Below are 18,038 nucleotides of genomic sequence, written 5' to 3'. Positions count from 1 at the left end.
ATGCAAAAAATAAATTTTACTTACTGCTTCTGTGTGTATTGGGTGCACTGCAAAAAGTAAAGAGGCAATCATACTACTCTGGTTATTCAGAAAAAGTCTGCAGACTTTCAGAAATATCACACTAACCACAGCATGAAAAATCATATTTAGGAGATGATATGACATTGGTGTTAGTTCACTGAACAGATAATTTAAGCGAAATGTCAATACTGTTAAGGGACGGTAAGACTTGTGGCTTCTCTCCTATAAGGAAAAAAAACAATCACTGATTATTAAAGTATCTTGGTTCTTCTGGACACATAAACTAATCACTGCTTTTACTACTAAAGAATCTACATTTGGCTGAGAAATAACAATAAAATAATGAAGTCTCAAGAATAACACAAATGTAAAAGATAGCTTTATGTGTTTGTGTGTGTGTGTGTGTGTGTGTGTGTTTCCCTATTTGTCCAAAAACAAGGCAATCTCCTCTTTGATATATAGTTGAGTTCAGTTCAATTGCTCAGTCATGTCTGATTCTGCAACTCCATGGACTGCAGCATGCCAGGCTTCCCTGCCCATCTCTTACTCCTGGAGCTTGCTCAAACTCATGTCCATTGAGTTGGTGATGCCATATATATATGTGTATCAGTATACACACACGCTGACATATAGTAATCAAAGAAAAGAAGAAAAACATTTGATTACTAATTCCTCTTCAATACACAGATTAAGAAAATAGGATAATAGTGGCATTAATCAATTGTAGTACAGGATTTCCCTCCAAAGCCTGTTTCCCAAACTATTACCAAAAAGCATTCATGTAACTGCTGGCTAGATTTTCAAAAGGAAATGTAAGAATAGAATGATTACCCAGTGCAATTTAAATAACAATGACTCAAAAAGGTACTGCCTAGTTGTCTTATGAAAAGATACCTCCATAATGTATAAACCTGAATATATTAAACCAAAAATTCCTAAGTACTACACAGGGAGTATATAAGAGAAAAACTTTCTTAAAGAATAAACATCTTTGCTATTGTAGTCTCTACTTGTGGTAGATCAAATTTTATGTTAGGGACTGAATTTCTTCATAAAATAAAAGTTACATTTAACAAGAAATATTTTTACTCTAAGACAAAATCAAAGCAGATTAAGAATAAAACACAAGTTAAAAAGATAGAAAATATTACCCTAGTCATTTTTTGGTAATTTTATATAAAGGCATCCGCACTCACATTCCTTGCTCTCCTACCTCTACCGTATTTCGCTATAACCCTGTTTTATAGCTATAGACTTAAACCTGCTCATCCCCAATAGGGAACACTGGGAAGCACAAGAACCAAACATTACCTATTTTGAAACTAAGAACATTTTAATATATCCGTCTGTACTGACTACATACAACATGAGAGCTACCTACCTTGAATGTTTTTTCTCTTTCTTGCCTAATTCCTGTACATCCTTCAGATTTCACCTCAAACATATAGAAATGTTTTTAAGGCAATGTATTAAACTGAAATCACTTATACCAGAAAGCACCTTTTAAGGTCAAAATATAATGTCATGACTAAAACCACAGTAGATACTAGCATAATTTGGGGACAGAGGGTATGGGCACAGGGGAATGAATTATCTAGAAAATAATGTAGTAATTATCAAGACAATAATATCATGACAGGACCATATTTTCCCCTTGTTATCAAAAGACATTTCTTCTAAAGGCTAGAACTGGGTGAGAACAGAAAGGCTGCAGGAAAATAAATAACCTGCTTCTCTAGTAAGAAAAAATAATACTTGTTTGTGACTGAAAGAATGAAAGATTCCATACCCCTTCTTGAGAAGTTTCCAAGTTTGGAGAATTTGGAAAGGGGCCATGAATGACAAATGACAAAAAGAGTGTTACATGCTGTGTTTCAACAACTATGTGCTACGTATTACAGACAGATTCATTAATGAATCCTCAAAGTTTATTCTTTTATAGATCAGGAAAATACCTCATCACCTAAAAGCTGTGTTCCCACCTACTTCACAGCTTTTATATCATACAATTAAAATTAGAATCCAGTCTATATGATCCCAAGCTGCAGGTGTTTGGTCCCTAATAGTTTAACATTGACCTTCAAAATAAAGTTACTAGCAAAGGAAAAATACCTTCATAAAAACAACCTACCCTTTTGGGTTCTCAGTATAAAATCAAAATAATTATTAGATATGAGATATGGCACAAATAAAAATTTTTAATAAATCATTTTTTTCTGCAGAAAAAGTTAATATGTGTACTTCACATTTTTACTCAATCTATATTGAAGCTATATAATTTTTAAATGGTTAATGCTTAGTTGCTCAGTCGTGTCCGACTCTTTGCAACTCCATGGACTGCAGCCCGTCGTGCTCTTCTGTCCATGGTGAGTCTCCAGGCAAGAATATTGGAGTGGGTTGCCATGCCCTCCTCCAGAGGATCCTCCCAACCGAGGGATCGAACCCAGGTCTCCCACATTGCAGGTGGATTCTTTACCAACTGAGCCACCAGGGAAGCCCTTTTAAATGGTTAAATATACTAGAAATAGTTATCTCCTTGGCTTGACTCATAAGAAAGAAAAAAGAAATGAAGTCAGTTAGCAAGAAATAGATATGTATTGCCCTTATTGTTCTCCTAATACATTTGGTTTATACACACACATATTAGTTTTAAAACATTTAAGCCAAGGTACACAATCAAGGAAAGAATCAGGTACTACTTTAAAAATGATAATCATGTTTTCCGCTTCCTATCTCATTTATTATAAACATTCATGTCTTATATAAAATTTCTGAGGAAGAACTCTATAATTGTCATGATGACAATGTAGACAAAATATAAGAACTACCAAAACATTTTAAAATCTGAGATACATATAATTCATACTTACTTCAGACATAGGGGTCCCCCAGAAATCATTCTGAAATAAAGTTTTTAAAGGTGTAGATGGATGCAGGTCTTTATTATCCAGTATTGCTGAAACATCGTCAAAAACAAAACCACAAAACAGGCTATTCCAATAGCAAACAGCAACCACACCAACTATTAAGGTTACTTCTTTGAGGTTAATATCAGCCATCTTTTCCATAAGCACTCGTGGACAGTATCTGGGGAAAAGAACATGAAGATACAATGAAATAGTGAAGTTGCTTAGTCGTGTTTGACTCTTTGCGATCCAATGGACTGTAGCCTACCAGACTCCTCCATTTGTGGAATTTTCCAGGCAAGAGTACTGGAGTGGGTTGCCATTTTCTCCTCCAGGGGATCTTCCTAACCCAGGGATCAAACCCAGGTCTCCTGCATCGCAGGCAGACGCTTTACCCTCTGAGGCACGAGGGAAGCCCAAAATGAAATAAAGAACATTTTTTTAAAAAATAAGCACAGTTTTAATAGAAGGATAATAAGTAAAATAAAGACAAAATGTGAATTCTCACAGAGAATTAATTCTTTAAAACGCAGTTCAAAAGCCATCCACCTAAGAAGCATTAGTAGACCACCTCTCCATATTCCAAAGGTAGAGGGAAATGGCAACCCACTCCAGTCCTCTTGCCTGGAAAATCCCATGGACGGAGGAGCCTGGTAGGCTACAGTCCATGGAACTGCAGAGTCGGACAGGACTGAGCAACTTCACTCACTCACTCACTCTCTTTCATGTGTGTTTTCATACCTCTGCTACAGTTGTTTATCACATCAATCAATCTTTAAGCCTATCTCTTTAGTTAACTAGTTAACTAACTTCTTCAGCTGTCACAGGTCAGGTTACCTGGGAAACAAAGATAACTAAAGAAAATCTGGTATGATATGTCCCAGCAGGATCTAAATGAATCCTTGTGGGAAAACAAATGCATACTTTAAAAGACACTGATCATGGGTTTTCTAAAATGTAGATAAATCTCAAGTTTTAGTATCTTATGAACCTAAAGATCAACTATTACTTAAATCAAGAGTCCAAACTTGTAGCCTGAAGCCTTGCTCAGATTGATCAAGTCTTTTTAAAATGTCTGTCTTGAATGCCTTTAAGCTCAATGTATACTAGCCAGTTTAACTACAGTTCCATTATCTTTCACTGAGGTTGAGTTATTCCATGGATTTATGTTATCTGCTTGGCCCCTGGGGTATAGAAGCAGTTTATGATCCAGATATAAACTATGGTTTTCCTTTTTCCCAATGTAACAAAAACCTTTAATCTACAGACTGGCCTTCATTCATACATGACAATGCATAATTTAAGTCACTGCTTTAAAAAGAATCCAGTGAGAGAATGTTTCTAGAGTAGAAAGAACTATATGAACTGGAGGTTACTGAAGAAACAACCCTATTTAAAAAATAAGGATGGAAGGCACTGTAAGAAAGTGAGCTGATGAATTACTTTTCTAGCTTGAGTAGTGTCATTAGCATAGTTTTAGTTTTAACACTTGTGGAAGGAAGAATAAGGTCCTCCCCAAATATGTAAATCATCTTAACCTGTGAATATGTTAACTTACATAGCAAGAGACTTCACAGGTGGGACTAAATTTAGGATTTTGAGATGAGGAAATTATCCTGGACCATCTAGGTGGGCCAATTCAATGAAAAGAAAACTCACAAGTGAATGAGGGACACAGGAGAGTCAAAAAAAAAGTAGAAGTCAGAGTGATATGATGGTTAGCTGGGGGCCACAAGTAGCACAGCAGAAGCTGGAACAGGCAAAGAAACACAGTATTCATTAGAGTTCCTCAAAGGACTACAGCCCTGTTGAGGATCTGACTTCCAGAACTGTAAAATAATAAGTCTGTTATTTTAAGCTACCACATTTGTGGCATGTGTTACAGTAGGAACAGGAAATTAATGTATCACTCACAGAGCCAGAAGATCTGGAACTTGAGTTAAATCTCTAGGAGTTCTGGTCAGATCAGAGAAGAACAACAAGAGGCTTCAAATCAGATGTAAAATTTGTATAAAAATGCATACACAAGAGCCTATGAGAAGGTATTAAATTATTTTAGTTAAGAAAACTTTGAAGTGAAGTCCCTCAGTCGTATCCAACTCTTTGGGACCCCACGGACTGTAGACTATCGTGCTCCTCCATCCACGGGATTTTCCAGGCAAGAGTACTGGAGTGGGTTGCCATTTCCTTCTCCAGAGGATCTTCCCGACCCAAGGATTGAATCCGGGTCTTCCGCATTGTAAGCAGATGCTTTATCGTCTGAGCCACCACTTTAGACTACATTAAACCTTTTAAGTGCTGCACTCAATATGCCAGCAAATCTGGAAAACTCAGCAGTGGCCACAGGACTGGAAAAGGTCAGTTTTCATTCCAATCCCAAAGAGAGGCAATTCTAAAGAATGCTCCAACTACCGCACAATTGCACTCATCTCACACACTAGCAAAGTAATGCTCAAAATTCTCCAAGCCAGGCTTCAAAAGTACATGAAGTGTGAACTTCCAGATGTTCAAGTTGGATTTAGAAAAGTCAGAGGAACCAGAGATTAAATTGCCAATATCTGTTGGATTATCGAAAAAGCAAGAGAGTTCCATAAAAACACCTACTTCTGCTTTACTGACCATGACAAAGACTCTTGACTGTGTGAATCACAACTAACTGTGAAAAATTCTTCAAGAGATGGGAATACCAGACCACCTGACCTGCTTATTGAGAAATCTGTATGCAGGTCAAGAAGCAACAGTTAGAATTAGACATGGAACAACAGACTGATTCCAAATAGGGAAAGGAGTACGTCAAGGTTGTATATTGTCACCCTGCTTATTTAACTTACATGCAGAGTACATCATGAGAAACACTGTGCTGGATGAAGCACAAGCTGGAATCAAGATTGCCCGGAGAAATATCAACAACCTCAGATATGCAGATGACACCACTCTTATGACAGAAACTGAAAAAGAACTAAAGAGCCTCTTGATTAAAGCGAAAGAGGAGAGTGAAAAAGTCGGCTTAAAACTCAACATTCAGAAAACTAAGATCATGGCATCTGGTCCCATCACTTCATGGCAAATAAATGGGGAAACAATGGAAACAGTGACAGACTTTTTTGGGGGGCTTCAAAATCACTGCAGATGGTGACTGCAGCCATGAAATTAAAAGACGCTTACTCCTTGGAAGGAAAGTTATGACCAACCCAGATAGCTTATTAAAAAGTAGAGACATCACTTTGCCAAAAAAGGTCTGTCTAGTCAAAGCTATGGTTTTTCCAGTAGTCACGAATGGATGTGAGAGTTGAACTATAAAGAAAGTTGAGCATCAAAGAATTGGTGCTTTTGAACTGTGGTGCTGGAAAAGACTCTTGAAAGTCCCATGGACTGCAAGGAGATCCAACCAGTCCATCCTAAAGGAAATCAGTCCTGAATATTCACTGGAAGGACTGATGTTGAAGCTGAAACTCCAATACTTTGGCCACCTGATTTGAAGAACTGACAGGGTCTTTCAAAAGACCCTGGGGGAGGTGCTAAGATGGTGGAGGAATAGGACGAGGAGACCACTTTCTCCCCTACAAATTCATCCAAAGAACATTTGAACGCTGAGAAAACTTCACAAAACAACTTCTGACCACTAGCAGAAGACATCAGGCGCCCAGAAAAGCAGCCCATCGTCTTTGAAAGGAGGTAGGACAAAATAAAAAAGAGAGACAAAAGAGCTAGGGACAGAGACCCGTCCAGGGAGGGAGTCGTAATAGAGGAAGTTTCCAAACACCAGGAATCCCTCTCACTGGCAGGTCTGGGGGCAAGTTTTCGAATCTCGGAGGGCAACCTAACTGGGAGGAAAAATAAATAAAACTCACAGATTACATGCCTAAAAGCAGCTCCCAGCAAAAAAGTACCCCAGACGCCCACATCTACCACCAGCAAGTGGGGGCGAAACGGAGAGGAGAGGGCAGCATTGCTTAGGGTAAGGACCAGGCCCGAATGCCCTGAGGGCAATTGGACGGAGCTAAGGTGAGATACCAACTTAAACTGTGGGATATAAACAGAGAGAGAGAGAAAATTAACCGGCCCAAACACACTGCGGGCCCCTTTGCAGAACAAAGCGACTGAGCAATTCCAGAGAAGAGCTAGCTGGTGGCGGACTGGCCCATCCCCCGCCGGAGGCAAGAGGCAGGGGGGAGGGGAAAGGAGCAAACTCGGCCCCAGAGATGGCACCCTCTACCAAACTGCAAACAGGCCTCCAGTTTCTAACCAAAGACTTCCTGAGATTCTGGATGGTGGATATCCGCCAGGAGGGTCGTGGCTAGAGGCCAGCTACCAAGAATAGACACAAGGTGCATACACCTGACTGGCGCGCGCGGAAACTGAGGCTGGGACCGCGGAGGGGAGAAGGCGCGCCGCACCCGGGGAGAGTGCGCCCGTCAAGCTCCTGGCTGCCGGGAGCTGCTCCGGCCGGGAAGGCATGAAACGCAGGCCCAACCGAGTCCGCGCTTTTGTGTAGTACCCGAAAACTGGAACCACACGCAACGCAGGGCCCGCTCCATATAGAGCAGCCGGGAGCCTGAGCAGTGTAGACGGGGAGAGCACACACCCACAAGCGGGGGCAAACCCAGTGTGGCCGGAACACTGTGAGTGCTCCCCACACACAGCGATATCTGCCTGCAGCGCCCCTCCCTCCCCGCAGCAGGACTGAACTAGCGAACCTGAACAAGAGACCACCTCCGCCCGCCTGTGTCAGGGCGGAAATTAGACACTGAAGAGACGGCAAACAGAAGCCAAATACACAAAGGGAACCACTTCAGAAGGGACCGGTGCAACAGATTAAAAGCCCTGTAGGTAACACCGACTACACCGGAAGGGGCCTATAGATATTGAGAAGTGTAAGCTGGAACTGAGGAGCTATCTGAAACTGAACCAAACCCACACTGACCACAACAGCTCCAGAGAAATTCCTAGATATATTTTTGCTTTTTTTTTGGTAATTAAAACAAAACAATTTTTTTCTTTTTTTTTTTATTGAAATTTCATTTTCATATATTTTTCTATTTTTTTTTAATTAGGAAAAAATTTTCTTTTTTCCTCTTATTTTCTTTTAAAGTCCTCTGTTACTCCTTATTTTTCATTTTCATTTCACTATAACCTTGCAAAAAAAAAAAAAAAGAGAAGCCCTATTTTTAAACCAAACTTCATATATATTTCTAAAATTTTTTGTTTTTGTTTTTAATATTGTATTTTTAAGAGTCTAACCTCTACTCTAGATTTTTAATCTTTGTTTTTCAGTATTTGATATCAATTTTGGACATTTAAGAATCCAATATTCAGTACCCATTTTTACTCAGGAGTGTGATGATTACTCTCTCCCCCTTTTGACTCTCCATTTTCTCCCCCAGATCACCTCTATTTCCTCCCTCCCCCTTCTCTTCCCAATCCAATTCTGTGAATCTCTGTGGGTGTCTGGGCTGCGGAGAACACTTAGGGAACAGAGTACTGCATAGATCTGTCTCTCTCCTCTTGAGTCCCCCTTTTTCTCCTCCTGCTCATCTCTATCTCCCTCCTCCCTCTCCTCTTCTTCATGTAACTCTGTGAACCTCTCTGGGTGTCCCTCACAGTGGAGAATCTTTTCACCATTAACCTAGAAGTTTTATTATCAGTGCTGTATAGTTGGAGAAGTCTTGAGACTACTGGATGAGTAAGACTGAAATCCAGGGGCAGGAGACTTAAGCCCAAAAGCTGAGAACACCAGAGAACTCCTGACTACAGGGAACATTAAGTAATAAGAGACCATCCAAAAGCCTCCATACCTACACTGAAACCAACCACCACCCAAGAGCCAGTAAGTTCCAGAGCAAGACATACCACGCAAATTCTCCAGCAACGCAGGAACAGAGCCCTGAGCGTCAACATACAGGCTGCCCAAAGTCACACCTAACGCATAGACCCATCTCAAAACTCATTACTGGACACTCCATTGCACTCCAGAGAGAAGAAATCCAGTTCCACACACCAGAACACTGACGCAAGCTTCCCTAACCAGGAAACCTTCACAAGCCAATCGTCCAACCCCACCCACTGGGTGAAACCTCCACAATAAAAAGGAACTACAGACCTCCAGAATACAGAAAGCCCACTCCAGACACAGCAATCTAAACAAGATGAAAAGGCAGAGAAATACCCAACAGGTAAAGGAAAATGAAAAATGCCCACATGTCAAACAAAAGAGGAGGAGATAGGGAATCACCTGAAAAAAAATTTAGAATAATGATAATAAAAATGATCCAAAATCTTGAAAACAAAATGGAGTTACAGATAAATAGCCTGGAGACAAAGATTGAGAAGATGCAAGAAATGTTTAATAAGGACCTAGAAGAAATTAAAAAGTCAATTAAAAATGAATGCAATAAATGATATCAAAAACACTCTGGAGGGAACCAACAGTAGAATAACGGAGACAGAAGATAGAATAAGTAAGGTAGAAGATAAAATGGTGGAAATAAACAAAGCAGAGAGGAAAAAAGAATCAAAAGAAATGCGGACAACCTCAGGGACCTCTGGGACAATGTGAAACGCCTCAACATTCGAATCATAGGAGTCCCAGAAGAAGAAGACAAAAAGAAAGGCCATGAGAAAATACTTAAGGAGATAACAGCTGAAAACTTCCCTAAAATGGGGAAGGAAATAGCTACACAGGTCCAAGAAACCCAGAGAGTCCCAAACAGGATAAACCCAAGGCGAAACACCCCAAGACACATATTAATCAATTAACAAAGGTCAAACACAAAGAACAAATATTAAAAGCAGCAAGGGAGAAACAACAAATAACACACAAAGGGATTCCCATAAGGATAACAGCTGATCTTTCAATAGAAACCCTTCAGGCCAGAAGGGAATGGCAGGACATACTTAAAGTAATGAAACAGAATAACCTACAACCTAGATTACTGTACCCAGCAAGGATCTCATTCAGACATAAAAGAGAATTCAAAAGCTTTACAGACAAGCAAAAGCTGAGAGAATTCAGCACCACCAAATCAGCTCTTCAATAAATGCTAAAGGATCTTCTCTAGACAGGAAACACAGAAAGGTTGTATAAACATGAACCCAAAACAATAAAGTAAATGGCAACGGGACCATACCTATCAATAATTACCTTAAATGTAAATGGGTTGAATGCCCCAACAAAAGACAAAGATCGCTGAATGGATACAAAAGCAAGACCCCTATATATACTGTCTACAAGAGACCCACCTCAAAACAAGGGATACATACAGACTAAAAGTGAAGGGCTGGAAAAAAATATTTCACACAAATGGAGACCAAAAGAAAGCAGGAGTCACAATACTCACATCAGATAAAATAGACTTTAAAATAAAGGCTGTGAAAAGAGACAAAGAAGGACACTACATAATGATCAAAGGATCAATCCAAGAGGAAGATATAACAGTTATAAATATATATGCACCCAACATAGGAGCACCGCAACACGTAAGGCAAACGCTAACGAGTATGAAAGAGGAAATTAATAGTAACACAATAATAGTGGGAGACTTTAATACCCCACTCACAACTATGGATAGATCAACTAAACAGAAAATTAACAAGGAAACACAAACTTTAAATGACACAATGGACCAGCTAGACCTAATTGATATCTATAGGACATTTCACCCCAAAACAATCAACTTCACCTTTTTCTCTAGTGCACACGGAATCTTCTCCAGAATAGATCACATCCTGGGCCACAAATCTAGCATTGGTACATTCAAAAAAACTGAAATCATTCCAGTCATCTTTTCTGACCACAGTGCAGTAAGATTAGATCTCAATTACAGAAAAAAAATTATTAAAAATTCAAACATATGGAGGCTAAATAACAAGCTTCTGAATAACCAACAAATCATAGAAGAAATCAAAAAAGAAATCAAAATATGCATAGAAACGAATGAAAATGAAAACACAACAACCCAAAACCTATGGGACACTGTAAAAGCAGTGCTAAGGGGAAGGTTCATAGCATTACAGGCTTACCTCAAGAAACAAGAAAAAAGTCAAGTAAATGACCTAACTCTACACCTAAAGCAACTAGAGAAAGAAGAAATGAAGAACCCCAGGGTTAGTAGAAGGAAAGAAATCCTAAAAATTAGGGCAGAAATAAATGCAAAAGAAACAAAAGAGACCATAGCAAAAATCAACAAAGCTAAAGCTGGTTTTTTGAAAAAATAAACAAAATTGACAAACCGTTAGCAAGACTCATTAAGAAACAAAGGGAGAAAAAGCAAATTAACAAAATTAGAAATGAGAATGGAGAGATCACAACAGGCAACACTGAAGTACAAAGGATCATAAGAGACTACTACCAGCAGCTCTATGCCAATAAAATGGACAACTTGGACAAATTCTTAGAAAAGTATAACTTTCCAAAACTGAACCAGAAAGAAGTAGACGATCTTAACAGATCCATCACAAGCAAGGAAATCGAAACTGTAATCAGAAATCTTCCAGGAAACAAAAGCCCAGGACCAGATGGCTTCACAGCTGAATTTTACCAAAAATTTAGAGAAGAGCTAACACTGATTTTACTCAAACTCTTCCAGAAAACTGCAGAAGAAGGTAAACTTCCAAACTCATTCTATGAGGCCACCATCACCCTAATTCCAAAACCAGACAAAGATGCCACAAAAAAAACTACAGGCCAATATCACTGATGAACATAGATGCAAAAATTCTTAACAAAATTCTAGCAAACAGAATCCAACAATATATTAAAAAAATCATACATCATGACCAAGTGGGCTTTATCCCAGGAATGCAAGGATTCTTTAATATCCGCAAATCAATCAATGTAATACACAACATTAACAAATTGAAAGATAAAAACCATATGATTATCTCAATCGATGCAGAAAAAGCCTTTGAAAAAATTCAACATCCATTTGTGATTAAAACTCTCCAGAAAGCAGGAATAGAAGGAACATAACTCAGCTTAATAAAAGCTATATATGACAATCCCACAGGAAGCACTACCCTCGATGGTGAAAAATTGAAAGCATTTCCCCTAAAATCAGGAACAAGACAAGGGTGCCCACTCTCACCACTACTATTCAGCATAGTTTTGGAAGTTTTGGCCACAGCAATCAGAGCAGAAAAATAAGTAAAAGGAATTCAGATAGGAAAAGAAGAGATGAAATTCTCACTGTTTGCAGATGACATGATCCTCTACACAGAAAACCCTAAAGACTCTACCAGAAAATTACTAGAGCTAATATTTACTACGAATATAGTAAAGTTGCAGGATATAAAATTAACACACAGAAATCCCTTGCATTCCTATACACTAACAATGAGAAAACAGAAAGAGAAATTAAGGAAACAATACCATTCACCATTGTAAGAAAAAGAATAAAATACTTAGGAGTATATCTACCTAAAGAAACCAAAGACCTATATATAGAAAACTATAAAACACTGATGAAAGAAATCAAAGAGGACACAAATAGATGGAGAAATATACCATGTTCATGGATTGGAAGAATCAATATTGTCAAAATGGCTATACTACCCAAAGCAATCTATAGAGTCTAATGCAATCCCTATCAAGCTACCAACGGTATTTTTCACAGAACTAGAATAAATAATTTCACAATTTGTATGGAAACCTCGAATAGCCAAAGTAATCTTGAGAAAGAAGAATGGAACTGGAAGAATCAACCTGCCTGACTTCAGACTCTACTACAAAGCCACAGTCATCAAGACAGTATGGTACTGGCACAAAGACAGAAATATAGATCAATGGAACAGAATAGAAAGCCCAGAGATAAATCCACGAACCTATGGACACCTCATCTTCGACAAAGGAGGCAAGAATATACAATGGAGAAAAGACAACCTCTTTAACAAGTGGTGCTGGGAAAACTGGTCAACCACTTGTAAAAGAATGAAACTAGAACACTTTCTAACACCATACACAAAAATAAACTCAAAATGGATTAAAGATCTAAATGTAAGACCAGAAACTATAAAACTCCTAGAGGAGAACATAGGCAAAACACTCTCCGACATAAATCACAGCAAGATCCTCTATGACCCACCTCCCAGAATATTGGAAATAAAAGCAAAAATAAACAAATGGGACCTAATGAAACTTAAAAGCTCTTGCACAACAAAGGAAACTATAAGCAAGGTGAAAAGACAGCCCTCAGATTGGGAGAAAATAATAGCAAACGAAACAACAGACAAATTATTAATCTCAAAAATATACAAGCAACTCCTGTTGCTCAATTCCAGAAAAGTAAATGACCCAATCAAAAAATGGGCCAGAGAACTAAACAGACATTTCTCCAAAGAAGATATATAGATGGCTAACAAACAAATGAAAAGATGCTCAACATCACTCATTATCAGAGAAATGCAAATCAAAACCACAATGAGGTACCATTACACGCCAGTCAGGATGGCTGCTATCCAAGTCTACAAGCAATAAATGCTGGAGAGGGTGTGGAGAAAAGGGAACCCTCTTACACTGTTGGTGGGAATGCAAACTAGTACAGCCACTATGGAGAACAGTGTGGAGATTTCTTAAAAAACTGTAAATAGAACTGCCATATGACCCAGCAATCCCACTGCTGGGCATACACACCGAGGAAACCAGATCTGAAAGAGACGTGTGCACCCCGATGTTCATCGCAGCACTGTTTATAATTGCCAGGACATGGAAGCAACCTAGATGCCCATCAGCAGACGAATGGATAAGGAAGCTGTGGTACATATACACCATGGAATATTACTCAGCCATTAAAAAGAATTCATTTGAATCAGTTCTATTGAGATGGATGAAACTGGAGCCCATTATACAGAGTGAAGTAAGCCAGAAAGATAAAGACCAGTACAGTATACTAACACATATATATGGAATTTAGAAAGATGGTAATGATAACCCTATATGCAAAACAGAAAAAGAGAGACAGATGTACAATACAGACTTTTGGACTCTGTGGGAGAAGGCGAGGGTGGGATGTTTCGAGAGAACAGCATTGAAACATGTATATTATCTAGGGTGAAACAGATCACCAGCCCAGGTTGTGGGCTGAGATGCATGAGACAAGTGCTCAGGCCTGGTGCACTGAGAAGACCAGAGGGATCGGGTGGAGAGGGAGGTGGGAGGGGGGATCGGGATGGGGAACACATGTAAATCTACGGCTGATTCATGTCAATGTATGGCAAAAACCACTACAATATTGTAAAGTAATTAGCCTCCAACTAATAAAAATAAATGGGGAAAAAAAAAAAAAAAAGAAAAGACCCTGATGCTGGGAAAGATTGAAGGAGGGAGGAGAAGGGGACAACTGAGGCTGAGATGGTTGGATGGCATCACCGACTCAATGGACATGAGTTTGAGTGAACTCCAGGAGTTGGTGATGCACAGGGAGGCCTGGAGTGCTGCAGTCCATGGGGTCGCAAAGAGTCGGAGACAACTGAGGGATTGAACTGACTGACACTTTTTAAAGACATGCTAAATTGAAATCAGCAAATCATAAAGGTAGTTAGCTGTACCTTTTTTTTCCCCCTTTTTCGTTTTTTTTTTTTTTAGCTGTACCTTTTGAAGATGTATAGAAAAATTATCTAAGGGTTTATCTTCAATCCAGAAGCAATTTAGCATATCTAAATGGTATGGACATGTACACACTTATTATCATGATAAAGTTGATACTGCTTATTTAAAGACTGGAGAAATCTGCACAATTCTTTCTCAATCACACTAAAATAACAGTTGTTACTTCTTAAAAAAGGAAGGTTATAAATTCACAAGGATAAAGACAACTGGAAAGGAGATCTCAGCATGTTTTGGAAGCTGAAAAGGCAAAAGGATTCCTAAATGACTCAACAAAGCTCTGGAAAGTGAATTCTTAACTGAAGGGGGAAAAGCTGGAAATTTTTCTACACCCCTTACAGCATCAATCTCAAAAATTGGTGCAAAGGAACTCAAGAAATAGGGTGAGGAACAGATAGATTCATTCAAGTTTAGACCCCTCTCTCGCTGCATAGAGTCAAGTAACTTTCCCTCCTAGGTCAAGGCAGAAGACTGGAGAATTCCTCTCTGGAGCAGGTGAAACAGAGTGTCTGCCACTGGAGACAACGGAAAGGACACAGTGTAGCGAAAGTGAGGGTTAAGCTAAAAGTATACTTTTAGACCCTCAAGCTGTCTTCTACCATTTGAACCCAGAATCCTCTACAAAAAGAGAGGGTACTAAAACTTTCAGAAAGAAATAAGGCAGGTTCCATACCAAAGGTTAGAATCCAATTAAATCACTTTTTTTTTTCACCAACAACAGTAGCAGCCAGAGAAAAAAATCCAGAAAACAAAAAGGAAATAATGCTTCAAATTTCTGCTGGATAATCATTTCCAAATTAAAATTTTATTTTAATAAAGTCTAATTTACCAAGTAGGAAAGCAGATTAAAAATGCTGTAAAGCATTCAAGGTCTCAAAAACGTACCTCCAACAATTCTCCTCTCAGGAAACTAATAGAAGACTTACTCTAATAACATGAGGGAGTAACAAACACAAAGACAGGGAAATCAGGAGACAGGGAATCAAACACAAGAGAGTGACAAAGGAAATACCCAAACTACAGCCATTCAAGTAGTAATACCTAGGCAACAACAGAACAAGCCAGCAGGCTACTGAATGACAGTCTCAAGAAGATATAATTGACAGAACACTTGACGCACTTAAACATAGCATGAAGAATGATTTTACATCATGTGTGTCTTTAATTCTGAAGAAGGCAATGGCACCCCACTCCAGTACTCTTGCCTGGAAAATCCCATGGACGGAGGAGCCTGGTAGGCTGCAGTCCATGGGGTCGCTAAGAGTCAGACACAACTGAGCGACTTCACTTTTACTTTTCACTTTCATGCATTGGAGAAGGAAACGGCAACCCACTCCAGTGTTCTTGCCTGGAGAATCCCAGGGGTGGCGGAGCCTGGTGGGCTGCCGTCTATGGGGTCGGTCGGACAGAATTGGACACGACTGAAGTGACTTAGCAGCAGCAGCAATCTTTAATTCAGAAAAACAAAACAACTCAAGACATTCACCATCAGGTAGTGAAAATCAAGTCTTGTGTATGGCGTCAGAAACCTCTCAGGTTGCTGACCAGGTAACACTTGGGGTGACAAACTGCTGCTTGGCTATATGTTTTCACATAAAGAAAGTTTAAAACTAATAGAGAAAAAATAAGTAAATTAAATCGATGGTTTTAATACTTTGAAATTATATATGGGAATAATGTGTATTTGATTTTTAGAGAATTTATAATGTTGAAGAGTATTTAATATATATATACGAGAAATTCTGATAAACTAGCTTCAAAACTGTAAGTTAAAATACAATATTATGCAAAATACATAACATGCAATTTATGGATTTAAGACTTTTAGTTGAAAGTATAAGAATTTATAGAATTATAAAAATATTGAGATTTTTATAAGGCCAAGGGAGTTGCCATAGTTTTAAGTATAGTTTATTAGCTTTATAGAAGTTGTTTAAATTTTGAGAAAGTTTTGCTTGTTAAGTCAGGCATCTTAAGTCCCTGAATAAAAATGAAAATACTAAAATTATAAATGCAGCTTTAAATTAGGCAAATCAAGCATTAAATGTAGCTAAGAGCATTTAGTCCTTTCTACCTCTTGTGGCCATATTCTTCAACAGGTTAACCTGAACTTCTTTAAATAAAGGTACTGTCAAGAGAGCCAGATGGTATGTCCGAATGCACAAGCACTTTTCAAGTTCTTGCTTACTGCATTTTTTTTTTTTTTTTTTTTTTACTATCAAGCAAGGTAAACCCAGAAACAATGTGGGAGAGGTTATAAAGGGTCAAGGCAATAGAATTTTTGAAGATTCACTAAGGAAGCATATTATGAGAGAAAGGGAGGAGAGCTACTTCTCATGTATGTCCCGAGCTCAGTTCTGGAGTTATCTTGGGTTTTGTCCAAAAGAGCCACCTGCAAGGGCAGAGGTTAGGGCAAACAGAGGAGTTCCATAAAGACACAGAGAGAGGGCAACAAGATTCACTTTACTGCAACACTGTGACACATCGCCACTGAATGTTAGTTGTAGGAGTGCTATAGACTGGATGTTTGTGCATCTCCCCCACTCACAAATACATGTTAAATCCTAATGCCCGATGTTATTTGGAGGAGGGGGCCTTGGAGAGGTGATCAGGTTATAAGGGTGAAGCTTCATATTATTATAAGGGCAATAACCCTATTAATGGATCTGAGAGATCCCATACCCCTTCTGCCACGTGAGGACACTGTGAAAAGATGCCTGCTATGAACCACATCCTCACTAGATACTGAATCTGCTATGCCTCGATTTTGGACTTCTCGGTCTTCAGAATTGTGAGAAATTCCTATTGCTTATAAATTACCGAATCTACGGTATTCTGTTGGCAGCACAATCAGACCAAAGGGAACTTCCAGTTCTTTTCCTAGGCACAAAAGCATATTCACACAGAGCACAGTGTGAGTGCATGGAAAGACTGATTGGCTTACCAAATGAGGGGTCACTATATGCAAAGAGTCCAAATGCAACTGACCATTCATAAGCACACTATGAACATAGAAAACAATGTAATTCCTTCAAAATTGTACTGAGTGCTCATTCTTCCTAATACCCCAACAATAAAATCATGGGGAAAAAAAAATCTATAGGACTATTTTATGAAATATTTATATTATATGAAATCTGGGAGTATTAGCCTGGAGAGGAACGTCTTCTCAGCTCAATAATTTCATGATTATATCTTCTTCAAAAATAAAACTTTGGCTTGCATGGTCTGTATTCACACTGACTCCTACTAATCTTTCCAGTCTCCTCATGTTGAGAGAAGACAAGTGTTTGCTTGCTGCACACTGATTCCTCTTCATGAGTGCAAGGCAAAACACTTTCTGTACATAGTAGAGACTAAATTTTTCAACACCATGCTTTATGTTAGAAACTGGAAAAGTAAGTTACTATTCATTTTCTTGATAAGGCAGCATAAAAGAGATGGGAATTACATCTAGAATGTAGGTTGGTTGGTACAGAGAACAGAAGTAGCAATTATAAAAGGCAAGTCTT

At 38.8% G+C, this 18,038-nt stretch overlaps 1 protein-coding gene across 7 annotated transcripts in view; it reads right to left on the bottom strand.

Moving 5' to 3' along the window:
• The window catches only part of TMTC3 (transmembrane O-mannosyltransferase targeting cadherins 3), a 59,948-nt gene that overhangs the window by 38,010 nt on the left and 3,900 nt on the right, over positions 1-18,038 (bottom strand). For 4 of the 7 annotated variants that reach the window (XM_043880807.1, XM_043880818.1, XM_043880803.1 and 1 more), the window contains exons 2-4: positions 2,892-3,108; positions 1,403-1,456; positions 25-243 (exon numbers count right to left, since the gene is read on the bottom strand). In XM_043880807.1, the coding sequence (XP_043736742.1) occupies positions 25-243; positions 1,403-1,456; positions 2,892-3,089 (471 nt within the window). In that variant the 5' untranslated portion in view covers positions 3,090-3,108. The remainder of the gene's footprint in view (positions 1-24; positions 244-1,402; positions 1,457-2,891; positions 3,109-18,038) is intronic. The other 3 variants (XM_043880821.1, XM_043880814.1, XM_043880811.1) reach the window with 1 other exon arrangement.

This window comes from Cervus elaphus, chromosome 3 (assembly GCF_910594005.1).
Source record: "Cervus elaphus chromosome 3, mCerEla1.1, whole genome shotgun sequence".
Classification (NCBI taxonomy): domain Eukaryota; kingdom Metazoa; phylum Chordata; class Mammalia; order Artiodactyla; family Cervidae; genus Cervus; species Cervus elaphus.
The sequence above is the reverse complement of the archived record's forward strand: the minus strand, read 5'-3'. Positions and strand labels throughout refer to the sequence as shown.